At 34.3% G+C, this 20,979-nt stretch overlaps 4 protein-coding genes across 4 annotated transcripts; all 4 read left to right on the top strand.

Annotated features, from left to right (window-relative positions):
* Positions 1-453: 453 nt before the first annotated feature.
* LOC107852274 lies at positions 454-4,544 on the top strand. Its single transcript, XM_016697338.2, has 4 exons — positions 454-886; positions 1,681-1,743; positions 2,344-2,406; positions 3,285-4,544. Exons 1-4 carry the CDS (start codon positions 454-456, stop codon positions 4,205-4,207), a joined length of 1,482 nt encoding a protein of 493 aa, XP_016552824.2. The 3' UTR covers positions 4,208-4,544.
* Positions 4,545-9,286: 4,742 nt separating this feature from the next.
* On the top strand, positions 9,287-11,751 carry LOC107864967. Its single transcript, XM_016711354.2, has 2 exons — positions 9,287-9,625; positions 10,624-11,751. Exons 1-2 carry the CDS (start codon positions 9,439-9,441, stop codon positions 11,400-11,402), a joined length of 966 nt encoding a protein of 321 aa, XP_016566840.2. The 5' UTR covers positions 9,287-9,438; the 3' UTR covers positions 11,403-11,751.
* A 742-nt stretch (positions 11,752-12,493) lies between these two features.
* On the top strand, positions 12,494-17,018 carry LOC107864958. The gene is made up of 4 exons (XM_016711347.2): positions 12,494-12,979; positions 13,460-14,869; positions 15,725-15,890; positions 16,635-17,018. Exons 1-2 carry the CDS (start codon positions 12,811-12,813, stop codon positions 14,383-14,385), a joined length of 1,095 nt encoding a protein of 364 aa, XP_016566833.2. The 5' UTR covers positions 12,494-12,810; the 3' UTR covers positions 14,386-14,869; positions 15,725-15,890; positions 16,635-17,018.
* Positions 16,762-17,580, top strand: LOC124895994. The gene has a single exon (XM_047406869.1). It carries the CDS (start codon positions 16,762-16,764, stop codon positions 17,578-17,580), a length of 819 nt encoding a protein of 272 aa, XP_047262825.1.
* The last annotated feature ends 3,399 nt before the right edge of the window (positions 17,581-20,979 follow it).

Genomic DNA, 20,979 nt, shown 5'->3' on the forward strand with positions numbered 1-20,979 from the left:
GTATTATTAGTATCTCAAAATCCATTGTATTAGCAATGCAATGAATCTAATGCATGCATTAATATAATTAAAGACACTATTATCCCCAAAAAAAAATTCCAACATATATCTGAAGGATATTTTTATAAAAAAATATTTTTTAAAAAAATTATTTAATTTATATTATTTTTAATTCATCAAATCAAACGTTGCATAAGAAAAATACAAATATAACCAATGCAAGCATAGGTAACGCAAGCATTACTAACACATTGGCTAGTGCAATAAGTAACAAAACCAACGTTTGGTAGAGTGTATATGACTATTGCAAAATATTGTGTACTAGTAATACCTGCATAAGTAATGTTTACGTTAGGTATGATTGCATAAGTTATGCTTTATTTTTTTTCTTATGCAATGTTTGATTTGATGCATTAAAAATAACATAAATCGTACAATTTATTTATTTTTTAAATGTTTTCCTTCCTACGAAACACACCCTACAGCAATTCATTTGTCATTAGTCCTGTCAAAAGATCATCTTTTTCAGACTATCTTTCTGTGAAGTTTTTTCATCTTCCCCATTTCCATCTCCTTCAAAAATCAGAAAAAGCTCGTTTAAGCAGTAGAAAGGAAGCTATAACAATGTCAGAGGAAAAAGAAACACCGCCACATTTTCTTAAGCAACAGAAAGAAACAACAATGGAAGTAGCCGTACCACCTGGTTTTACAACAACTTTAATCATGCAACATCATCAGCAGAAGGAAGCTTGTGGTGAAAGTGCATTTACTGGTTCTGTTAAGAGGTGCAGTTTAAGACCAAGAGTTCCACCAAAACTCTTTGTTCCCACCCATTCACGTCCTGTCCAACGGCTCAAACGTCGCCCTCCCAAACAAAGATCACATTGTGAGTTACCTACTTTTGCTTTATGATTTTGCAAACGGAGTTCAAGAAAGTAAAGAAACTTTTGACATTTGTGATATTAAATTAAAGATATGTTAGGTAATAAGGTAGTGGTACCACCTATGTACACTATATACCTTCCCCCGACCCCACTTTGTGGGATTACACGTATATTGTTGTTGTAGTATCAATCTCATTGTGAGTGGATCATATTATTGATGTAAGTAAGAGCTAATACAAAAGAAGGAAATACGATTAACTCAATTCTCCCTCTTCCCATCAGTTATTACCCCCCATATGAATGACAAAATTTTAGGAAATCGCTTATGGATGATAATGCTATGCTTAGATGGTACGTAAAAAATGAGGTTGAAGGATTTAAATGGAACAAGGTTGAGATGGAGTACCTCTTGAGAATGATAAAAGGTAGAATTTGAAGTATGAGTTTGAAAGGAGAAATACGATCCTTGAGAGATCATATAGCCGTCCCCTACTTGTTTTAGGAACGATGCGTCGAACTGATATTCCATTTATGAAGGGGGGGAATAAGAGAGTATCAAATAGTTGAGACTACAGAAACATGTGTTCGAGTCCGCTGTTAAGATTCCAAAGTTTTCAATAAGTTCCAACATAAAGCTTACATCTTTTTTTGACCATAGTATAATTTTGTAAGAAGTTCCAACTTTTAAACACCCCACATCTTCTTAAGCTAAAGCTTTAGTAAGTTTTAAGACTCGAGCATATATCTTTTTTTCCTTTTACTTCTGATACTAAATATTCCCATGTTGATGTTGAAGTGACAGCCTCGCAACCTTTACGACGCGGCCGAGGTCGTCCGCCGAAACGTCAAAGATCTGATGGTGAGCCTCTTACTTTCCCTTCTCCTTATTGTATGGTTCAAGGTTTCTTTCCCTTTTTTGGGAGATTACTGTATAAATGATAAAAGTACACGAGATGAATTTAAACGGAGAAGCATGGTTCATACGGCTGACTAGTCATTCTCATCCCCAACTTGTTTAGGAATGTGGATAGTTGTTGTGATTTATGTAAATGAATGTTAAATGTCTAGCACATATCATCGCACTAGTTTTCCATTTGTAAAGCTTTGACATAAAAATGTAGAAGGGGGAAATAAGAGGGTATGAAAAAGTTGAGACCACGAAAAATGTGTTCCACTGTTGGCTCTATTTTCCTTTTAGCAAGCTTCTGGTAAGTTCCAACTTTAAAGCATGAAATGTTTTAAACGATTCAAAATTTTGTAAGTTTTCAATAAGCTCCAACATAAAACTTACGTATTTTCTTGGCTAAAGGTTTAGTAAGTTTTCAAGAAGTTGTAACTTTAAAACAGCCTGCATTTTCTTAAGCTAAAGCTTCATATATCTTTTTCCTTTACTTCTTCCAATTTCTTAAACTATATCTTTCCATGTTGTTGATGTTTAATTCCATCCATTGAACAACAGAAAGTCCAGCCTCGCGACCTTCACGACGTCACCGAGGTCGCCCTCGGAAACAGAGATCAGATGGTGAGCCTTCCCTTCCCCCCTCTCCGTACTTTTGCCTCATGATTGATGATTTTAAATCTAGTAACATTCTGTTTTGCTTCAACCGGTCAAGCCTCGAGATTTCTTTCCTTTTTTCTCTGCGGGGTTTACATCTAAAGAACTCTTTTTTAAAAAAAAGTTCCTATGTAAATGATAAAAGTGCATAAGATAAATTTTTAAAGGAAGAAACATGATCAAGGAGGGTTCATATAGCCGAGCCCAACTTGTTTAGGAATTATGCGTTGTGGTTGTTGTTGTATAAAAATGATAAAACGTCCAATATGTATCATCATACTTGTCGTATAAAGCTATTTCTTTTGTTTCTGCACAATTGAAACCACTGTGAGAACCGGCCACCTCGGTTCTCATTTGTCCTGCATCAACTTTTTTCACCATCTTTTCAGTCCAAAAATCTTTTTTCAGTCATCTTTTTGTCTTCAATACATTTTGCCAATATAAATTTAGAATTATATTACTATAACGATTATACTTTGCAGTGTGCACGAAAGGTTTCTCTCTTTTTACATCATGATTGTTAGTAATCTGTAAGCTTACATAAAGATACACAACGTTTCATGTACATCATGTTAGTCAAAGTCCTTTTTTATATCTTTCTAAGCATATATATACATCTCGTAAGCCAAAGATTTAGTAGGAAAAACAAAATGATTTTAGTAGGTTTTCATTTTTCATCAAGTACTAACTTTTCAAAAGTATACATCTTTCTAAGCTAAAAATTTGGTAAGCTTTCAATAAGTTATAATCCTTAATGCATATCTTGTAAACTAAGGCAGTGGTAACTTCTCAGTAAGTTTTAACTTTAAATTGTCGATGTTGTTTAATGTGATTGCCACCATTAGTTACAGAAGCTCCATCAGTTTCACCTCCTGCAACGCCATTGGGATCGACTGGAAATGTTCCAGTACAATTTTCGGCAATCACAAATGCTCTGGAGCCAGTTGCTGCACCTCCAGGGCCACCATTAGTTACAGAAGATCCATCAGTTTCAGCTCCTGCATCGCCATTGGGGTCGATCGGAGATGTTCCAATAAAAGTTTCTGTGACCACAAATGCTTCGAAGCCACCATTGGGGTCAAGCAGTTATAGGCCTTTGGATGTTCCCTCTAGTGGAGAGGAGGAGGAAAGAGAAACAAAGTTAAAGCTAACTCCTTTATTAAAACTGAAGAAACCGCCAAAGCCAAATAATACACCTGAGATGCTTGATGAGGAATTGAAGAAAGTAATTCATAAAGTTGAGTATTTATTGGTGCAAAAGCTGCTTACTCCCGGGAACGACGTAGATTGCATGGTCCATCAGGCCAATGCTACCTTTATATATTTGAAAGGTTTTGGTGTTGATTATGGCTCATTTTATCGAGATGTCAAAGAATACATTGAACATCGGTACAATTTACATGATGCAGAGAGAGAAGAAGCCTTGTTGTCTCTTTCGGTGTATGGAAGAAATTATTTAATTGCTATACATAATGCAAATGCTGCTGAGGAGGTTGTTGTTCGTACGCAAGGAGAACATGAGAAGGTCAACGAGAAGATGGGGACTTTGGAGAGGCAAATAGAAGATCTGAAGCAAGAAGATGAGCGTCTGAAACGTGATATAATAAAATATAAAGAAGCCCACGAAGCTGCAGAAGCAAAGAGACAAGAACTTGGCGCCCAGTTGGAGGCAGCTCACGCAAAGCTAAGGGAGATTAAGCAGCGCAAGAATGCAGCTCTCGAAGGGATTGAATGCGCCACCCTACGCCTAGAGTCCACATATTGTTGATGATCTCGATTAGTTGGACTCCTTCTACTCATTGAACAAGCTCCCCAACTAGATGAACTGAAAGTCCTCATGATTATCTTGAATTGTTTTGGGATTTCATTTTCTCTATCAGCAGACAGGTTGCTTCTTTGTTTAGTTACCGGCTTGCAGTAGATTCTCCTTAAAGTTTCTCGTCATGCTTTCTGCATTTTAACTTGTGCCATCAGATTGCTCTATTAACTTCAGTTTCATGGTTGACATTGATTCCAACCATCCATCACCTAGTCTTTACATTCTAAACTTCATAATTTGTAGATATATTACTCTCTTTATCTGTTAAGTGTGTTTATGATGTTTTTCTTGTGCTTCTTAACATACTGAAATGTTCACTACGTTGAAAAGCTTACTGAGAAATGCTCTAAAGTGTTTGTTGCATATACCCTCTTTGTGAGGATATGTATATGCACCATTTGTTAAACGACGAGGGTGTATATGCATCATTAAAACGGCAAGGGTATGTATGCATCACTTTTTTAACAAGGGTCATACCTGCTCTAAATCTTGTTGGTCTTTGAAGTCCACTTAGTAGAACAATAAGGATCTCCTAAACTTGTCATGATTTATTCCACGCATAATCAAACTAGCTAACTATTAATTCATTTCACATGTGGTTACCTGATAAAGTATTCTAATTAGACACTTCATATTCAAAATTTTGAAAAGATTTGTGCGAGTGTTCTCAAGCATTTATTATGTCCAGTCCAATATGTGATTTAATAAGCTTGGGCTATCATTTTGGAGCCTATTTACAAACAAGGTTTTTAGCCTGATCCGAATAAGTGATCTGGCTTGTGAGGCTTGAACGACATGGGTTGAACCGGCCAGTGAGCCAATAAAAATATTTTAAAAAATAAACAAATAGAGTATTAAAAATGATAAGAGGAGTTCAAATTTAAAGTATACTAAAACCATCATTTTAGTGGATGAATATTGTCTTTTTTCTTTTGTGTTTTATTGTGATATTCTATTTAGTTAGTTGTATTATTATTTAAAATGTTTAGTTTGCGCATATATATATATATATATACTAGTTTAGAATACGTGCGTCGCACGTGTATTTAACGTTAAAGAAGAAATATATTTATTTGTCTATTATTTAAATATTTATTTATAAAATTACCTGATATTCTACATAGTTCAAATAAGAAAAATATAATAAATATATTTATACATGATTTCAAAGTCCTAAATTAGAACTTTTTACTCATAGTTCAAAAACATTCTACCAGTGGGATTGCATATTTAATGTTTTTCTTTGACAATTTTAGAACTTTTTTTTTCCATGTACGCAATAATTTTTTTTTTAACCAAATTTAACTCTTTGTTTCCCATAAAGTTTGTAAAAGTAGGGTAAAACGTTTTTTTTTTTTTTAGATTCAATGTACTCCTACTTACCTTGTATTTTAAGACTCCTAATTTTAGAAAAAGTCATACTATATTTGTTAAAGTCCTAATCTCATATATTTTAGATTCATTATCACAAATATAGTTAAAAAATAATTTGAGAAAAAAACGTAAATAGACGATTTTGTCTAAAGCATGAACTTTTAATATAGGGCAAAAAATTTAAATCACTTTTTTGAGGTCTTCACACTTATATATATATATATATATATACACACAACTTGGTGACAAAGTAATTCCTTAAGGGGTTGTTTGGTACATCAGATAAGGAAAACGATTCGGGGATAGCATTTAAAATTAACTTTATTCCATGTTTCACATAAAATAATAATTGATCTCGAAATTATTTTATTCCATCATTTATACTAAAAAAGGTGGGATCACAATCTCATTTGCACTGAGTTTAACACAATAATCTCATGAGATATTTCAATTTATTTAAGCTGGTATATTATATGATCCTAACTATACTGATGAAAAACAACAGGCACCTAGAGGTAGCAGGTACTCAAAAAATTATTATGTGCAACCTACCACCACCACCCCACCACCCACCCCCTCCAACAAAAAACATGGACCACATCTTACAGTTTGTTTGGATGGTGGTTTGCCATGATTTCATAATGTATGGTACAGTATATGGTATGGTATGGTATGGTATAGTACAATGCAGTATGGTACAATATCATGTTTGGATTGACTGTATCGTTCACTGTGGTTTAATAATAGTTTTATTGTTTGATTTGATAGTATGATATTGTGTACTAACAGGTAAATTTACTAAAATATCCTTATTTGATTATTGCTAAAATTGACTATTCCCTTCTTGTTTTTGTAAACTTCACCATCGGTACCCTTCAACGTTTGAATTTTTGAACTGAAATTCGAAGCCTCTTAGATCACTTTTTAGCAGAATTATCGGAAGGACCAAAGTTTTTCTTTTCTTGGGCTTTTAGCAGAAGCCTCGCCTTTGTTGTTGTTGAAGCTGCTAGGAGATTAAACAAAATTATACAAAATTTACCTGTTAGGATTAAACAAAATTATACAGGGGCACAATTGGAAGAAAAAGAGGAAAGCCATAGCATACCACCAAATTGGTGGTTCAGAAAAATGGGGATTCCATGGTTCCCAAACCATGGAATAGTACCAAACCATACCATCAGTTTTAGGATACCATGAAAACAAACATGGTTCCCGTGGTATTCACACCATACCATACCATGGAAACCACCATCCAAACAAGCTGTTAGGGGTCTATTGGAAAATCTTTTGATGTACTAATGACATTTACATCTACTTAAAAATTAGCTACTATTTCCAGTTTCAGTTCAAAGTTGAAATGTCCTTGCAACTTTCTGCAACAATTCATTTTAGGAAATATGAAAATTTGATCACTTGCTATTATCACAGCCTTTGAATGTTTTCCTCACAAGGCTAAAATTAAATATAGATGAACACTCTGAACTTTCCTTTTTGTATCATTTTGCCAAAAATTTGAGTTTTAACCTTTCTTTTTTTCTGCGGTTTTTGTTATCTTTCATTGTCGTGTATAGCTATTCATTTATTACCAATTAGTACTTCTTCCGCTTTAATTAGATTCAAACTACTCAAATTTTGACAAATATTTAAAATATACTTCGTTCGTTTAAAAAGAATCACCTACTTTGACTTGGCACAAAGTTTTAAGAAAATATCTTGTGGCCTTAAATTAAAATTAGATCAAATGTACCAAAATGTCATTTAATCTTATGGTCCTAAACATGCCATTTAAAAAATTGAAATTAAAATATTGTCAAAAAAGGAAAAAGATCATTCCTTTTTAAACAGACTAAAAAGAAAAATAAGTCATTTTTTTTTTAAATGGAGGAAGTATGTTTTTATCATGAATATATGAGAAGAATTTTAACTTACAGAACTACTTGTGTAGTTTTTGATTATCTATCATTTCAAAATGTTTGAGTTGATCTAATTTAATTTACCTTTAAAAATTGAGATAAGCATTCGCTATCCTCATCGAATGGCTAAAGTTGTTACGATACGTTTCAACTTCACAGTGATTCTATTACCTTCAAACTCAATTTTAGCATATTTTTATCACTCTTTTGTGATTGTGTGACACCTTTATTACATAAAATAGAGATCACGTCAAAAGTATCACGTCAACTAAAAAGATTGATAAAAAATATCATATAAACTAAAAAGATTAATAAAAATATACTAAAATTTAATTCAGGGATACCAGATGTTTTTCCGTTGAAAATTAATAAGGGAAAGATACTTTTCAGACTTTGTCTAAGCATAAATTATTGTTGTCTTATGTCATAAAAGCTTTTCAAATTGATCAATCAGTCACAATTAATCATTCTTCAACAAACAAAAAACAAAATAAAGTAACACTTTCACAAAGAGATAATACATAGATATGATCATAAATTTGACATTAAATTATAATTTTTACCTTAAATTTTGATATTAAATTATAACCTTTACCTTAAATTTTGATAGTACACAAATATAACTTTTAACTATTCAAAATTGCACAAATATGACCTCCGATTCTATGTGGCAAAACGCGTGTTCAGCACGCAAAACTGGGTGCGTCCAGCTTAAAATCTAAAGACATAATACATAAATATGACCCTAAATTTGACACCAAATTATAACTTTGACCTTAAACTTTGACAGTGCACAAATATGACCTTTAAATGACTATTCACTATTATTTTTTCATTATTTTCGGCTCAAAAATTAAAATGACATCTAATTTCTTTTGTCATTGCGGAAAAAGAACAATATTGAAGATTTATTAATTAGGTGGGTCATTCTCATAGGAAAAAATCGCGCGGATATGTATATATATTATAAAACAGAGGGTGAATTTAAGTTATATAATATATTTAAATATAATTTATTTAAATATTAAATTAAAGATAAAATTATACTAATAATAAAAAAAATTATAGTTTTAATAAAACGTTATTAAGAATAGTAATAGTAGTATATTAAATTAACGTTATTAAATTAACGCAGGGGCGGACCTACGTGGTTATCATGAGGTTAAGGTAGAAAATCTATATTTATGTACGTATATTAATGTTGAACTACATGAAACAAGGCACTTAGATAGCCCGGTGGTGTTATTTTCTCTTCGTGGGTGCTTTCTTCAGCTTACTGTGCGGGTTCGATCCCTAAATAAATAAATAAAAAAGAAAATAATAATAATAATAATAATAATAAAAACGATGCCGTTTTAACATAAAAAATAAAACTTTGACAATGTACAAATATGATCTTTAACTATTCAAAACTGTACAAATATGACCTCCCTTCAAGTCAGCCCTTTTAACGACATGGCACCGTGTGATTAGATTACCTTTCCATATAGGCGCGATTGAAACTCAAGCATGGAGGTTACAAAATCGGAGGTCATATTTGTTCAGATTTTAAATAGTTAAACGACCTATTTGTCTACTATCAAAATTTCATATTAAAATTATAATTTGGTCTTAAGTTTAGAATTATGTATTATCTCTTTTCACAAAAGTAGCAAATTTTTATAATTGGGCCATATAACCTATTAATCTATTTCAAGATATACTTCCTCATGACTTTTCTTGGTCTTCCTGTGTGCCTTTAATTCTCACACCTAATTGCTTTCCATTTTTGTCATTCAAGCAAAAAATATCTTCACGTGTCCACAGTATTTTCTTCTAAGAAAAATACCTTTTCCCCTCTCTACATTTTGGTGTCTCCAATTCACAACCATTCATCGAAAAATAAACTCAACAATGTCACAGAAAAATTGTTATTCAGAAGTACCACCTGGATTTAGTGCACCTAGAAGTACTAATCCTCCTCCTAGTAACATAACTATAACACCAACTATATCTCATCATAGTGAGAAATGCATAGATGATTACGCAAGACATGGCGCAGTTCCCCCTCGGAAACAACAGAGAGCTGTTTCGGCAGAAGGTGAGCTACTTTAGGTGTTTACACCTAATTTAGTAAGATTAACCATAGTTTATACATAGAAGATAAGCTAAAGTTCTTTTTTATTAAGTAAAAAAATTAAATAATGTTGAGGCCGGTAATGAAATTTGGTGAGTGAAAAAGTTTCAATGGCCAGTAATAGTTTAGTTTGTCTTAAAGGAGAATAGAAATATTTTTTAAGTTTTATGATATTATTACTAATAAAGATCATGTGCAAAATATATTGTAGTTAGCCATGGTTAACTACTGATAATTGTAATTAAATAAAGTGACATGTGTCATTTGTTAATTAGTCGCGAGTAAACACCCGGTGTGGGTAAGCTTTTACCTAAAGCTATTGAGTTCTATCGAACTGGTTAGTAAAACTATAGATCCACACCCTGTTCCCATTGCTCACTCTTGCCTCATCACTAGTAGTTTACATAGTGCTTTCGTTCAAACTTTCTTTCTGTTAGAGTTTGTGATCGAAATTCTGTTGATCCGGTCCTAGAAAGTTCGCGGTGCGATCCATGTACCTGTTTATGATTTATTTGTACGCACGTATTATATAAGTGCGTTTAGTGAGTTGTTTTTGGGTGTGAAAAATTACGTCAATGAGACCTCCATTGTACTCATTCCTCCTCCTTTGCCCGTAGTTTTTCCCATCAAGGGTTTCCACGTAAATCTGTGTCTTCTTCTTTTTGTGGTATTGCTTATTCTGTCCGATCATAATACTTTCCTTGTGGAGGAGGGGAGGGGGCGGGGAAGGGATACTACCTACCGATAGGGTTTGAACCTTTCACCTTAACCATAGAAAGCAGGGAGATTACCAAGTGAGCTAGCTGTCAATTTGGGGTTTGATATAATAGTACTCAGGGGGCGGATGTACCATTGTCGATGTGAGTTCAATTGAACCGATAAAGTAAAGTTTTGATGTTGTTGGTTTTGAAGTAAAGTTTCAGAAAAAATACTAAATCTTTTCATGTTGTTTGATGTTGAAGCGCGAGCGATGTCAACACCAGCAACTCCATTGGGATCCAGCATAAATGCACCTCTACTAATAATAGATGAAGATCAGAATGACACAAAAATGAATCTGAATCCATTATCGAAACTGAATCCACCACCAAATCCATGCTCTCGTGTTAATGCATTTTCTTCATCCCACATCAGTGATGAATCGAAGACCATAGTCGCTCACGTGAAGTCTGTGTTGGTGTTCCAGCTCACTTCTGGAAGCACGAAGAATGTGGAAGACATGGTTAAGTGCGCGAACAATGCCTTCTTCACCTTGGATTTTCTTGGAGCGGATTATAAATCTTTCTACAAGGACGTCAGACATTTCATCACGTATCACTATGATTTGCTAACAGCAGAGAGACAGAGAGCAATGCAATCATTTCCTACAGAGATGAAGACGAGATATGAAAACGCTATAGTTTGTGCAAATGATCTTAAAGAGGAGATCGTTCAAATTCAAGGCCATATCGGAATTGTCATGAAAAAGAAGGAAAATCTGGAAAGACAGATTTCGGATGCAATGGAACTGATTGGTAAACTGAAAGAATGTGTAGCTGTATTGAAACAGGAGGAAGGGGCTCTGAATCATGAGAAACAAAAATGCGTCGTGGCCTATGAGATTGCACATCAGGAGGCGCAAAATATTTGTAGTCAGGCTGAGGCTGTTAAGAATGTGCTTAGGGAAATCGATCAGCGCAAAAATGCAGCGCTCAATGGCATTGAATCCGTCACTCATCACCTGAAATCCTTACAATTTTGACTTTAGTCTCATTATACAGTGTTCACTCTCTATCTGTTTAGTGTATTTATGGTGTTTTTGTTGATCTTATTAGAATTCTAGTTAAATAGAACTGATTTCACTTCAACTCGTGACAACCATGTTTGCAAGTAGCAAATCGTAGGGGCTTTCAGATGTATTAAATGGCTACAATAGTACTGATGATTTGTGTTGAAATGTATTGTTGCGAACAACAACATAGTCAGCGTAATCTCATTGCAGTGCATTGGGAGGGTTAGTGTTCACACACGCAACAATGCTTCCTAGCTATCGTCGTCACATTATATTTCTGTAAAGTTGTATACATGGCAATGTAAAGATCTTTTTTCTAGTATCAGTTCTAACATGTCAGGGGCGGATTTAGTGTGTAAGATGGGGGTTCTCGGAACCCAGTAACTTTCGTGCGAATCTTGTATTTATATTGAGAAATCTAATAAATATATAAAAGTTATCAGTTGGGAACCCACAATGAAGTGTGGTATTGTTCTAGTGGCAAAGGTGTCTATAAAAGCTTTGTTACCCTCTAGGTTGTGGGTTCTCTAACCCTATCGGTCACTTTTTTTTGAATTTTTATTTTGCTCAAGGAACCCACAAAATTAAAATCCTAGATCCGCCTCTGTAACATGTTAAATTGTTGTTCCGCTAATCTAAAGCACCTTGGAAACTTGACCAAACACCAATTGTTGTTCGAGTATCATTAGAAATGTTTTTAAAATTGATTCACCGAACATAAAACATAAAAACATTACTCTGTCTCTTACTTTCCTTTTTAGTCTGTCTCATAAAGAGTGTCTCCTCTTATACTTAATAACTTCTCCGGTATTAATATTCTAAATGACAAATTTAAGATTACAAAATTCAAAAGTGTTCCTTTGTTTTTTAAACTCCGTGGTTAGTCAAACTAAGACAAGACTGAGTGCATAGCTAAAATCCTGATCATCCAAGCTCATTTAAAAGAGCTGATTTTGACGAACAGGGACGCGCCACGTAGGAGCAGAAATGAGGCAACAGATATTCCAAATTTCCCTACACTAGTTTATTGAAATTTTGTACAAAATAGTCGTACATAGAGCTGTAAAACATTGGCTTGATCAGTGTAGTATAGGTATAGCCAATCTGATTGCCTACACCTATAGCAATTCTTTTGTTTTTTGTCTTTAGATAAGTAACAAAAAAAATTCCATTTTCCCATTCTTGGGTCTCTGATTTAGAACATATTAATCCTTTTCCCACACTTGAATACAGCTTTCTATTTTTGTGTTTCTTTAACAAACATCATTGAAGCATAATCTCCAACAATTTTTGTCCTTTCCTCCATATTTTCTTCTAAGCAAAAAAACCATTTTTCCCTCCCATTTCAACCTTTGCAATCATCAAAAGGAGAGTAACAATGACGGAAGAAAACTATGATTCAGAAATGCCACTTGGTTTTGGGAATGAAATGGACAATGTTGTGGGGAGGATATCGAGTTGTGGGTCAAGAAAAAGACCGATACCACAGTCATTTTACCCGGCGCATGTTCAACAACAACCTTCTTCACACAAACATAGATCAACAGGTGAGCAATCCCCTCTAGATCATTCTTGGACCTCTCGTAGTTTCTATCAGTATTATTAGCACTATGCTTGTAGTTTCTTGGTTTCGATTTCAGCTTTCACTAGTGTTCGTTCTTGTTCTTTCTATTGTTACTTATGTAGTGCTTTTCATCTCAATTAATTTGTATTGTGATTGCTCCTATATTTGTATTCCTTTTTTCAGATTGTTTGGCAAGTATCAGTAGTTTTTACGAACTAGAGGTTAGGTCTGCATACATTCTACCCTTCCTAGACCCCGTTTAGGGGATTACACTGGGATGTTGTTGCTGTTGCGTTGTTAAAGGTTGTATCTGATAATAGAATTTTAAGGATACTTTGTTGGAGTTCATTTTGTCTATTTAGTAATGGAAATTGATGACAACTCCATTGTTCTGCATTAACTTGTTGGTTTGGTGAATAGATTGCTCTTAATTTGGTCATTTACATGTGTAACACTCCTGCAGTTGGTGTTCAAGCTCGCGCGACATCATTAGAACCATCAATTCATCGGTATGAAGAACCAACCGAAGATAAAGGCTGTCGTATTAGTGCTGTGGCGAAAAGTCAGTTAGGTCAGAACAATACTTCATTGGCTATGCATCCACTGTCGGGATTAATGAAAGAAGTTGAGACAGAAATTGAAGATGTTGCACCTGATATTATTCAAGGAGGTACTGGTGAAGGTCGAACTAGTGTCGTTCAAGGGACAATTGTTAGTCCTTCGATACAAGAAGAAGGGCAAACGACTAATGGTGCTTGGTGTGATCACAGAACGAAGAGAAATGCTGATTTAAGTAATCAACCAACTTGTGATATTGTTGTCGATTTCCTTCAACAAGTAGCGGTTGCATTTGAGGAAGTAAAAGCAAATCAAGAAGAGAGCACAAGGTCGGCGAAAGATTCAATTAGTATGCACCCAAGTCTTGAACCAACATTTCTAGCCATTGTTAAAAAGCACGGAGACATTACAAAGGATTGTCTGCTGGAGTCAGGTTACATGCTGACTTCTGTTCTAGAAGCTATATGTAAGGTTGTCCAAGAACTTCAACAGAAACACTTGACTCAATTCAATTGTGATCTCTTGAACTCCTACTACTCCGTAGTCAGGGATACTGAGAAAATGAAGGTGAATGTCAACTGGTTAAGAACTCGACTTGATGAGATTAAAGATGCGGTAAATTGTATTGTTGAGACAAAAAATCTCGACGATGAGAAGAATAGGCTCACAAAACAGATTGAAAATGAGAAGAAGGATCTCGAATCAATGAATGCTGAATTGGAGAAACTCAAGTCTGAAATCGCAAGAAAGGAAAATCAGCAGTTTGTTTATGATCGAGCACTCAGAATTCAGCAGTTTAAAAACATGCCATTGATGGAGACATTTCAATAGTTTTAACCGCGTATAAATTTTCTATCCTTCTCTATGTCCATGCTGGTGTTTACGATAGATCTTCCCTCTAGTTCATTGATACTTAACCGTCATTTCATTTGATCTGCCACAAAGCTAAGGATGAACTAGATTCTTTGTTGTTCTTGATACTAACTTTGCTTTAATAGTACATATATAACTTACGCAGTCGACTCCAGACTCCACTGATAGAATAGAGCTGGACTTGTTGATTTTTGATATAGTTGGAAGTACTTAACTACAACAATATACCCAATGTATTCTCACAAAGCGGGGTCTGAGGACGTTGGAGTATCGCATGCAGTCCATACCACTACTCTGAGGTAAGGCAGAGAGGCTGTTTCTGATAGACCAGTGGCTCAAGACGAAACGAAACAGTCTAGAAAAGATGAAAGTGATTAACTAGCTAGCTGAAGATGATCTTAACTTGAGTATCGTTGGGAGTCTTACCCCTTACCTTGTGAAGGTAGAGAGGCCGTTTCTATTTTCATCGCATTATATTTCTGTAAATTTTTATACACTGCAAGACTTGTTGAAATAGTGCCAGCAAATTTTAACCTGTCATAGCAAATTACTTGGAACACCAATTTTTATAAAGTTATTTACAAGGATTGTTTAAACACTTTTTACCCTATCAAATAACATAACATTTTGATCAGATTATCAATTAGAAAGTAAAAAACAAAAAAACTACACTTAAGTATGATTGTGAAGTAAAATTGTTAAACCATCAATATATAGACATTTGAGGTGTTTGACCAAATTTTTGAAAAAAAAAAGAAAATAGTGTTTTGAGTAGTAATGTATCAATTTTTTCAGAAATTTTTAGCATTTTTTTTATGATCCAGAATGAATGAATTTTCTAAATTAAGTCCAAGATGTATTAATTATATTTTTTTCAAAATTATTCTTCTCTTTAGTAAGTTTTCTTTGATTATCTCTAATTTTAGGAAACTTTGGAAAACAGCAAATGTGGTAATAACAAACTATCTTTTGATGAATGGAGGGAGTAGTACTTTTTTAAAAAAATGAAAAAAATTTAAAATCACTTTCTAAATAAGAATATTTTGGTGGTTGGACCAGACTATATGTCCTTTTCCCTCACTTATTTTGTTTCTACTTTTGTCTTTCAAGACTACTGAACACCCGCACAAATATATTTTCAAGAATTTAAATTTGGTGTATCGTCGATATAATTATTTTTTTACATCATTATGTAACTTTTACTTGCAGTAGTAGGTCATTCATTTCTCAGCTAAAAGTATAAAAATGGATGAACCTGCTAGTTTTCCTTCCCATTTCTTCATCTACATCTTTGCAGTTCAAAAATCTCAAGAAAATGGCACAGGAAAACTATTACGCAGAACTACCAGCTGGTTTTGCTACGTCGATTTCGGGTTATGGGTCAAGGAAAAGACCAACACCGCATTCATTTGACCCCAGTCATGTCCAACATCAAGCTTCTTCACATAAACAGAAACCATCAGGTGAGTGTAAGGTTGGCGTACACTCTTATCTTTCCTAAACTCCACTTAGTGGGATAACATTAGATATGGTTTTGTTGTAGTCTTTCGAATTTCTGTAAGAAAGGAACTTAAGTATACATAGGGAAAGCCTCGTGCAATGAAAAGTGCAAGCACAGCCTGGTACCTGACGAGAGGTACCAGGTGTTAGGTATAAATAATTGGGACTCTAAGTGGCCTAGTCGTTAATGAAATGATTAGGAATCTGTGTTGGTGGGAATCTTAGAGGTAGCAGTTAGGTGAAATTAATCGAGGGAGGTGTGTGCAACTTGATGCCGGTTGGAAGGTCAGAAGGGTATGGAGGCTAGATTTACAAAAAAAAAATTAGCAAAGAAATGACATTAAAAAGCTGGATAGCGTGCTTTTATCCGAAGAAAACATAATCTTAGTGCTTGAAAAGGTAGTTTGATAGGGCGCGAGGGCTTAGTTCAAGTGACAAAGGTTGAAGGATTCGAGTAGTAGTGACTAAGGTTACATGTATGTTCAAGCCTTGTGCCGCATTTTAAATGGAGAAGGGTAGAGCGGCGGACTTATTATCCCATTTTTGAAGGTTCTGACCTCATATGGATTCTGCGGTTTTTAAGGATAGTTTGTTGTTCATTTTGTCAATGTACTAAAGGTGACAAATTAATTCTTCTGTTTTAACTTGTTGGTTTGGTGATTAGATTGCTCTGAATTTGGTCATTTACATGTGTAACACCCCTGCAGTTGGTGTTAAAGATCGTGTAGCATCATTAAAACCGTCAATTCATCAGTCCGAAGCAGCAACCAATGCCAAAGAAAGTCCGATTAGTGTTGTGGCGAAAAGTCAGGCCACACCAATACCTCACCAGCTATGCACTCGCAGCCGGGATTAATAAAAGAAGTTAAGACAGAAATTGAAGATGTTGCACCTGATGTTATTCGAGGAGGTATTGGCGAAGGTCCTCTTCATCGTATTGTTAGTCCATCGATTCAAGAAGAAGGGAGAATGACTAATGATGCTCGATCTGGTCACAAGAGGAAGAAAATTATTGATTTAAGTAATCAACCAACTTGCAACATTGATGTCAATTTCCTTCTACAAGTCGCGTTTGCTTTTGAGGAAGTAAATGCAAACCAAGAAGAAAGCACAAGATCGGCGAAAAAATCTATTAGCATGAGCCCAAGTCTTGAATCGACCTTTCTAGCCATTGTCAAAAAGCACGGAGACATTACAAACGATTGTCCGCTGGAGTCAGGTTACATGCTGACTTCTGTTCTAGAAGCTATATGTAAGGCTGTCCAAGAGCTCCAACAGAAACAACTGACTCAATTCAATTGTGATCTCTTGAGCTCCTATTACTCCGTAGTCAGGGATGCTGAGAAAATGAAGGTGAATGTCGACTGGTTAAGAACTCGACTTGATGAGATCAAAGATGCGGTAAATTGTATTGTCGAGACAAAAAAGCTCAACGATGAGAAGAATAGGCTTGCAAAACAGATTGAAAATGAGACAAAGGATCTCGAATCAATTAATGCTGAATTGGAGAAACTCCAGTCTGAAATCGAAAGAAAGCAAAATCTGCGCGACTTGGATGTGCTATTGACTGAAGAAGTGAGCATTTTGATCAATGATCGGGCACTCAAAATTCAGCATTTTCAAAACATGCCGTTGATGGAGGCATTTCAGTAGTACGTATAACTTTTGCAGTTGACTCCATTGATGGAATAGAGCTGGATTTGTTGCTTTTGTATGGTTAGAAGTGACTTAACTGGCTGAAGATAATATCTTCCCTTTGAAGAATCGCACATCAAAGATGAACGTGCTATATATAACTTTTGGAATTCAACCGCAGTTGTAACTAGTAGTATTATCTTTCCATATCTATAGATATGGCGTAGCTCGAGTCTCTAAACTTCTACAGAAGTACTGTAACATTGACATGGTTTGTTCGATATCGCGCTGTATCAGTGTAGAATGATTGTTTAAAGTCAAGTTTGAAGCAATGCAGTACACATGCATCTGATGAGCGATTTCATAATTTGGACCATTTGTGATACCTACTACCGGCCAAGCAGCTAGGAAGAAGTGTAACGAACACTATTTGTGGAAACTAACATATTGGAAGATCAATCGGCCAAAATAATAACCATGAGCATCTACGATTGTATAAGTTTCTTCCTCTTGACCGAATCTGTAACTTTCATTAGCAAATCCATTCCTGTGGTTTTCCTGATTAAATTAGAAGTTACCAAGAAATCATGCCTGCATAAAGCACTTTTCGTTGGAAATATTTTCGAAGCTGATTTTGATAGCTTGACCAAGTCGTGTCCTTGGTACTCTCTTCGTTTCAAGAGAATCACTCATTTTGACTTACACATAGTTTAAAAAAATAAAGTAATATTTAAATTAAAGTTGAGTCAAATGTATCAAAATGTCTTTTAATCTTATGGTCTTAAACATGTCATGAGTAAAGTTGGAATTAAAGTATTATTAAAAAACAGAGAATCATTCTTTTTTAAAAGGACTAGAAGTTTTTTTTTTTTTTTTTTTTTAAATAGAGGGTGTATTGTTCTAGGTTCCTATTGTAATGGTATTCACTAATTCCATTTTATGAGACTGCTTTAATATTTTGTATGTTTCGTTTTACTTGACACTTTTGACTTGGCACCTCTCTTGATATCCAATAATTATATTGAAGGTGTATTTTAGAATTGAAACTCACGGATTGTCGCACCAATTTAATTTTAGTGGTTCTTCATTGTATTCTTATCAAACTGAAACTTTTTTAAAAAACAAACTTATCCACAAGGTCTCCAACTATTGTGTCTTGTTAAAAGAATGAGAATTGAAATATTTGGATAGAAAAAAGAGTAAGAAAAGAGGGGTCATATAGTTGTCATGTACATATGTAATAGCTTTACAATAACAACAACACACTCAGTAAACAAAAAACATACATTAACTAATTTAGGGTTCATTTGGTTATCTTTAATGTGGAACAAAAAATAACAATACAATTTCAAAATAATTAATTTTAGAATAAGTTATTTTACAATTTTATCTCAACCAAATATGACATAAACTCATCCTAAAATTAATTCTAAAATTAATTATCTCTTATCTATCGTAGCGTACACAATACTAAAAGTTTCAACCACCTTGTGTTGGTCTTTGTCAAGAAACTAACAAGATCACTCAAGAAGACACATACCAAGCATGTGACTTCCCAATCAAATTTGTACTTTTCCTTCATCCAGAGTACATGTTATTTGCTTACAAACAAGGAAAGAAAGATAATATGATACAAAAATCTTTGAAATTGCTATCAAAAAGGAGAAAAAGACAGACTTTAAAGGAGTCGTTTGGTGTGAGGTGTAACTTATAATAGTCTCGTGATAAAATATAGAATTATTTTTTTTCATGTTTGGTTGGAGGTATTAGTTAGTCAAACAATAATTTATCCCACTATATTTATCTTAGTGATGGAATAAGTTATCTCATATATATGGTGGATAATTGATCTCGGGATAGCTAATCCCGAAATTAATTATTCCGGGATAACTTGTTCCCAACCAAACGATCAAGGGTGTGTCCGGTCGAGAGAAAAATATTTTTCAGAAGGAAAAATATATTTGGCACCAAAAAAAAATGACATGAATTAGTAATTACACTGTTTTCATGATATTTTTGTAATTAACTTGTCAACTAAGGGTGGACTAGTAACTTGAGAAAATTGAAGGAAAGGTGTCTTTTAAGTCTTGAATGAAGGATTGGTGACATTGACCAACAGATGGGGTCAAACATCATTAGGAAATTTGATTAAGTTAATTGTGGACTTGATTAATATTTTCAAAACTTTCTAATCTTTTCAAAAATACAAATCAACCCAACCCACACCCCTCTTCAATCCAAATCAACCACACTCTCCTCTCTCTCCAGCTTCTCTCAACTCTCTCCCAACCAACAGTTCCGCAAAATTTCTTCTTTCAACCCCCGGCGATAAATAGTTAGGCTTCGAGTTCCCCTCTTCAATTCAATCAACCTGTCTCTCATCCCTCTCTCGACAGCTTCTCTCAACTCTCTCCCAACCAACTGTTCTGCAAATTTCTCATTTCAATCCTCGGCCACTTCAACATCCGACTACAAATAGTTGGGCTTCGAGTTCCTTTTTGACTTCAACCTTCAATCGACGTGACAACCTTGCTCTCCGGCCACAACAGCTTCGAATTCTTCATCGTTCATTTTCTTCTTTCACAGGTAAAAATTTATGGCCTTTTTAGTTTTGAAGAAAACGAGGAACTTGAGCCAACTTCTCTTATAGTATTGGTTAACAATTTTAATATTTGTTGCACTAATTTGAAATGCGGTCTGAAATGGCCTTTTTATTATTTGCGTTTACTAAAACAAAATGACAATTTGGTTTGATTTGTTTTGTTCTTGTTCTTGGTAAAAATGGTGAAATTGCTGTTTTTTGTTAAACAAAATCGTCTACTGTTTTTTGTTTCCTCCGACATATTACCCATCTGATGCAACATATTAAGCATCTGATGCAACAGATTTATTATATGATGCACCAGATCAACCATCTGATGCACCAGAGGAACCATCAGATTATAATTCTGATGCAACAGATTAACTATCTGATGCAACAACTTTACCATATGTTGTAACAAATTAAGCATCGGATAAAAAATCTGATGCAACTAATTAACCATCTGGTGCAATGGAAGAACCATCAGATTAATGATCTGATGCAACAGATGAACCTTCTGTTGGATAAAATCCCATCATTTCATTTATTCATCGACTTATTTTAGCTAATTTATGAAGGGTTTGATTTATTTTATTTTATCTACAAATTTTATTTATTCCTTAGATTTGAACTTATTAATTAAGAAGGAATACTATATTCAAATATTGTAACAGATAATGTATCTGTTGCAACAGACGACACATCTATTGGAAAAATCGAACAAATTTAGACATATGTTGCAACAGGTAGGTGATCTGTTGGAATTTATCAAACAGGTCTTTTCACTGTTGCAACAAATGGACTTTAGATGAAAACATCGAGATAATGCAACAGAT

The sequence above is a fragment of the Capsicum annuum genome, chromosome 1 (genome assembly GCF_002878395.1).
Source record: "Capsicum annuum cultivar UCD-10X-F1 chromosome 1, UCD10Xv1.1, whole genome shotgun sequence".
Classification (NCBI taxonomy): Eukaryota; Viridiplantae; Streptophyta; class Magnoliopsida; order Solanales; family Solanaceae; genus Capsicum; species Capsicum annuum.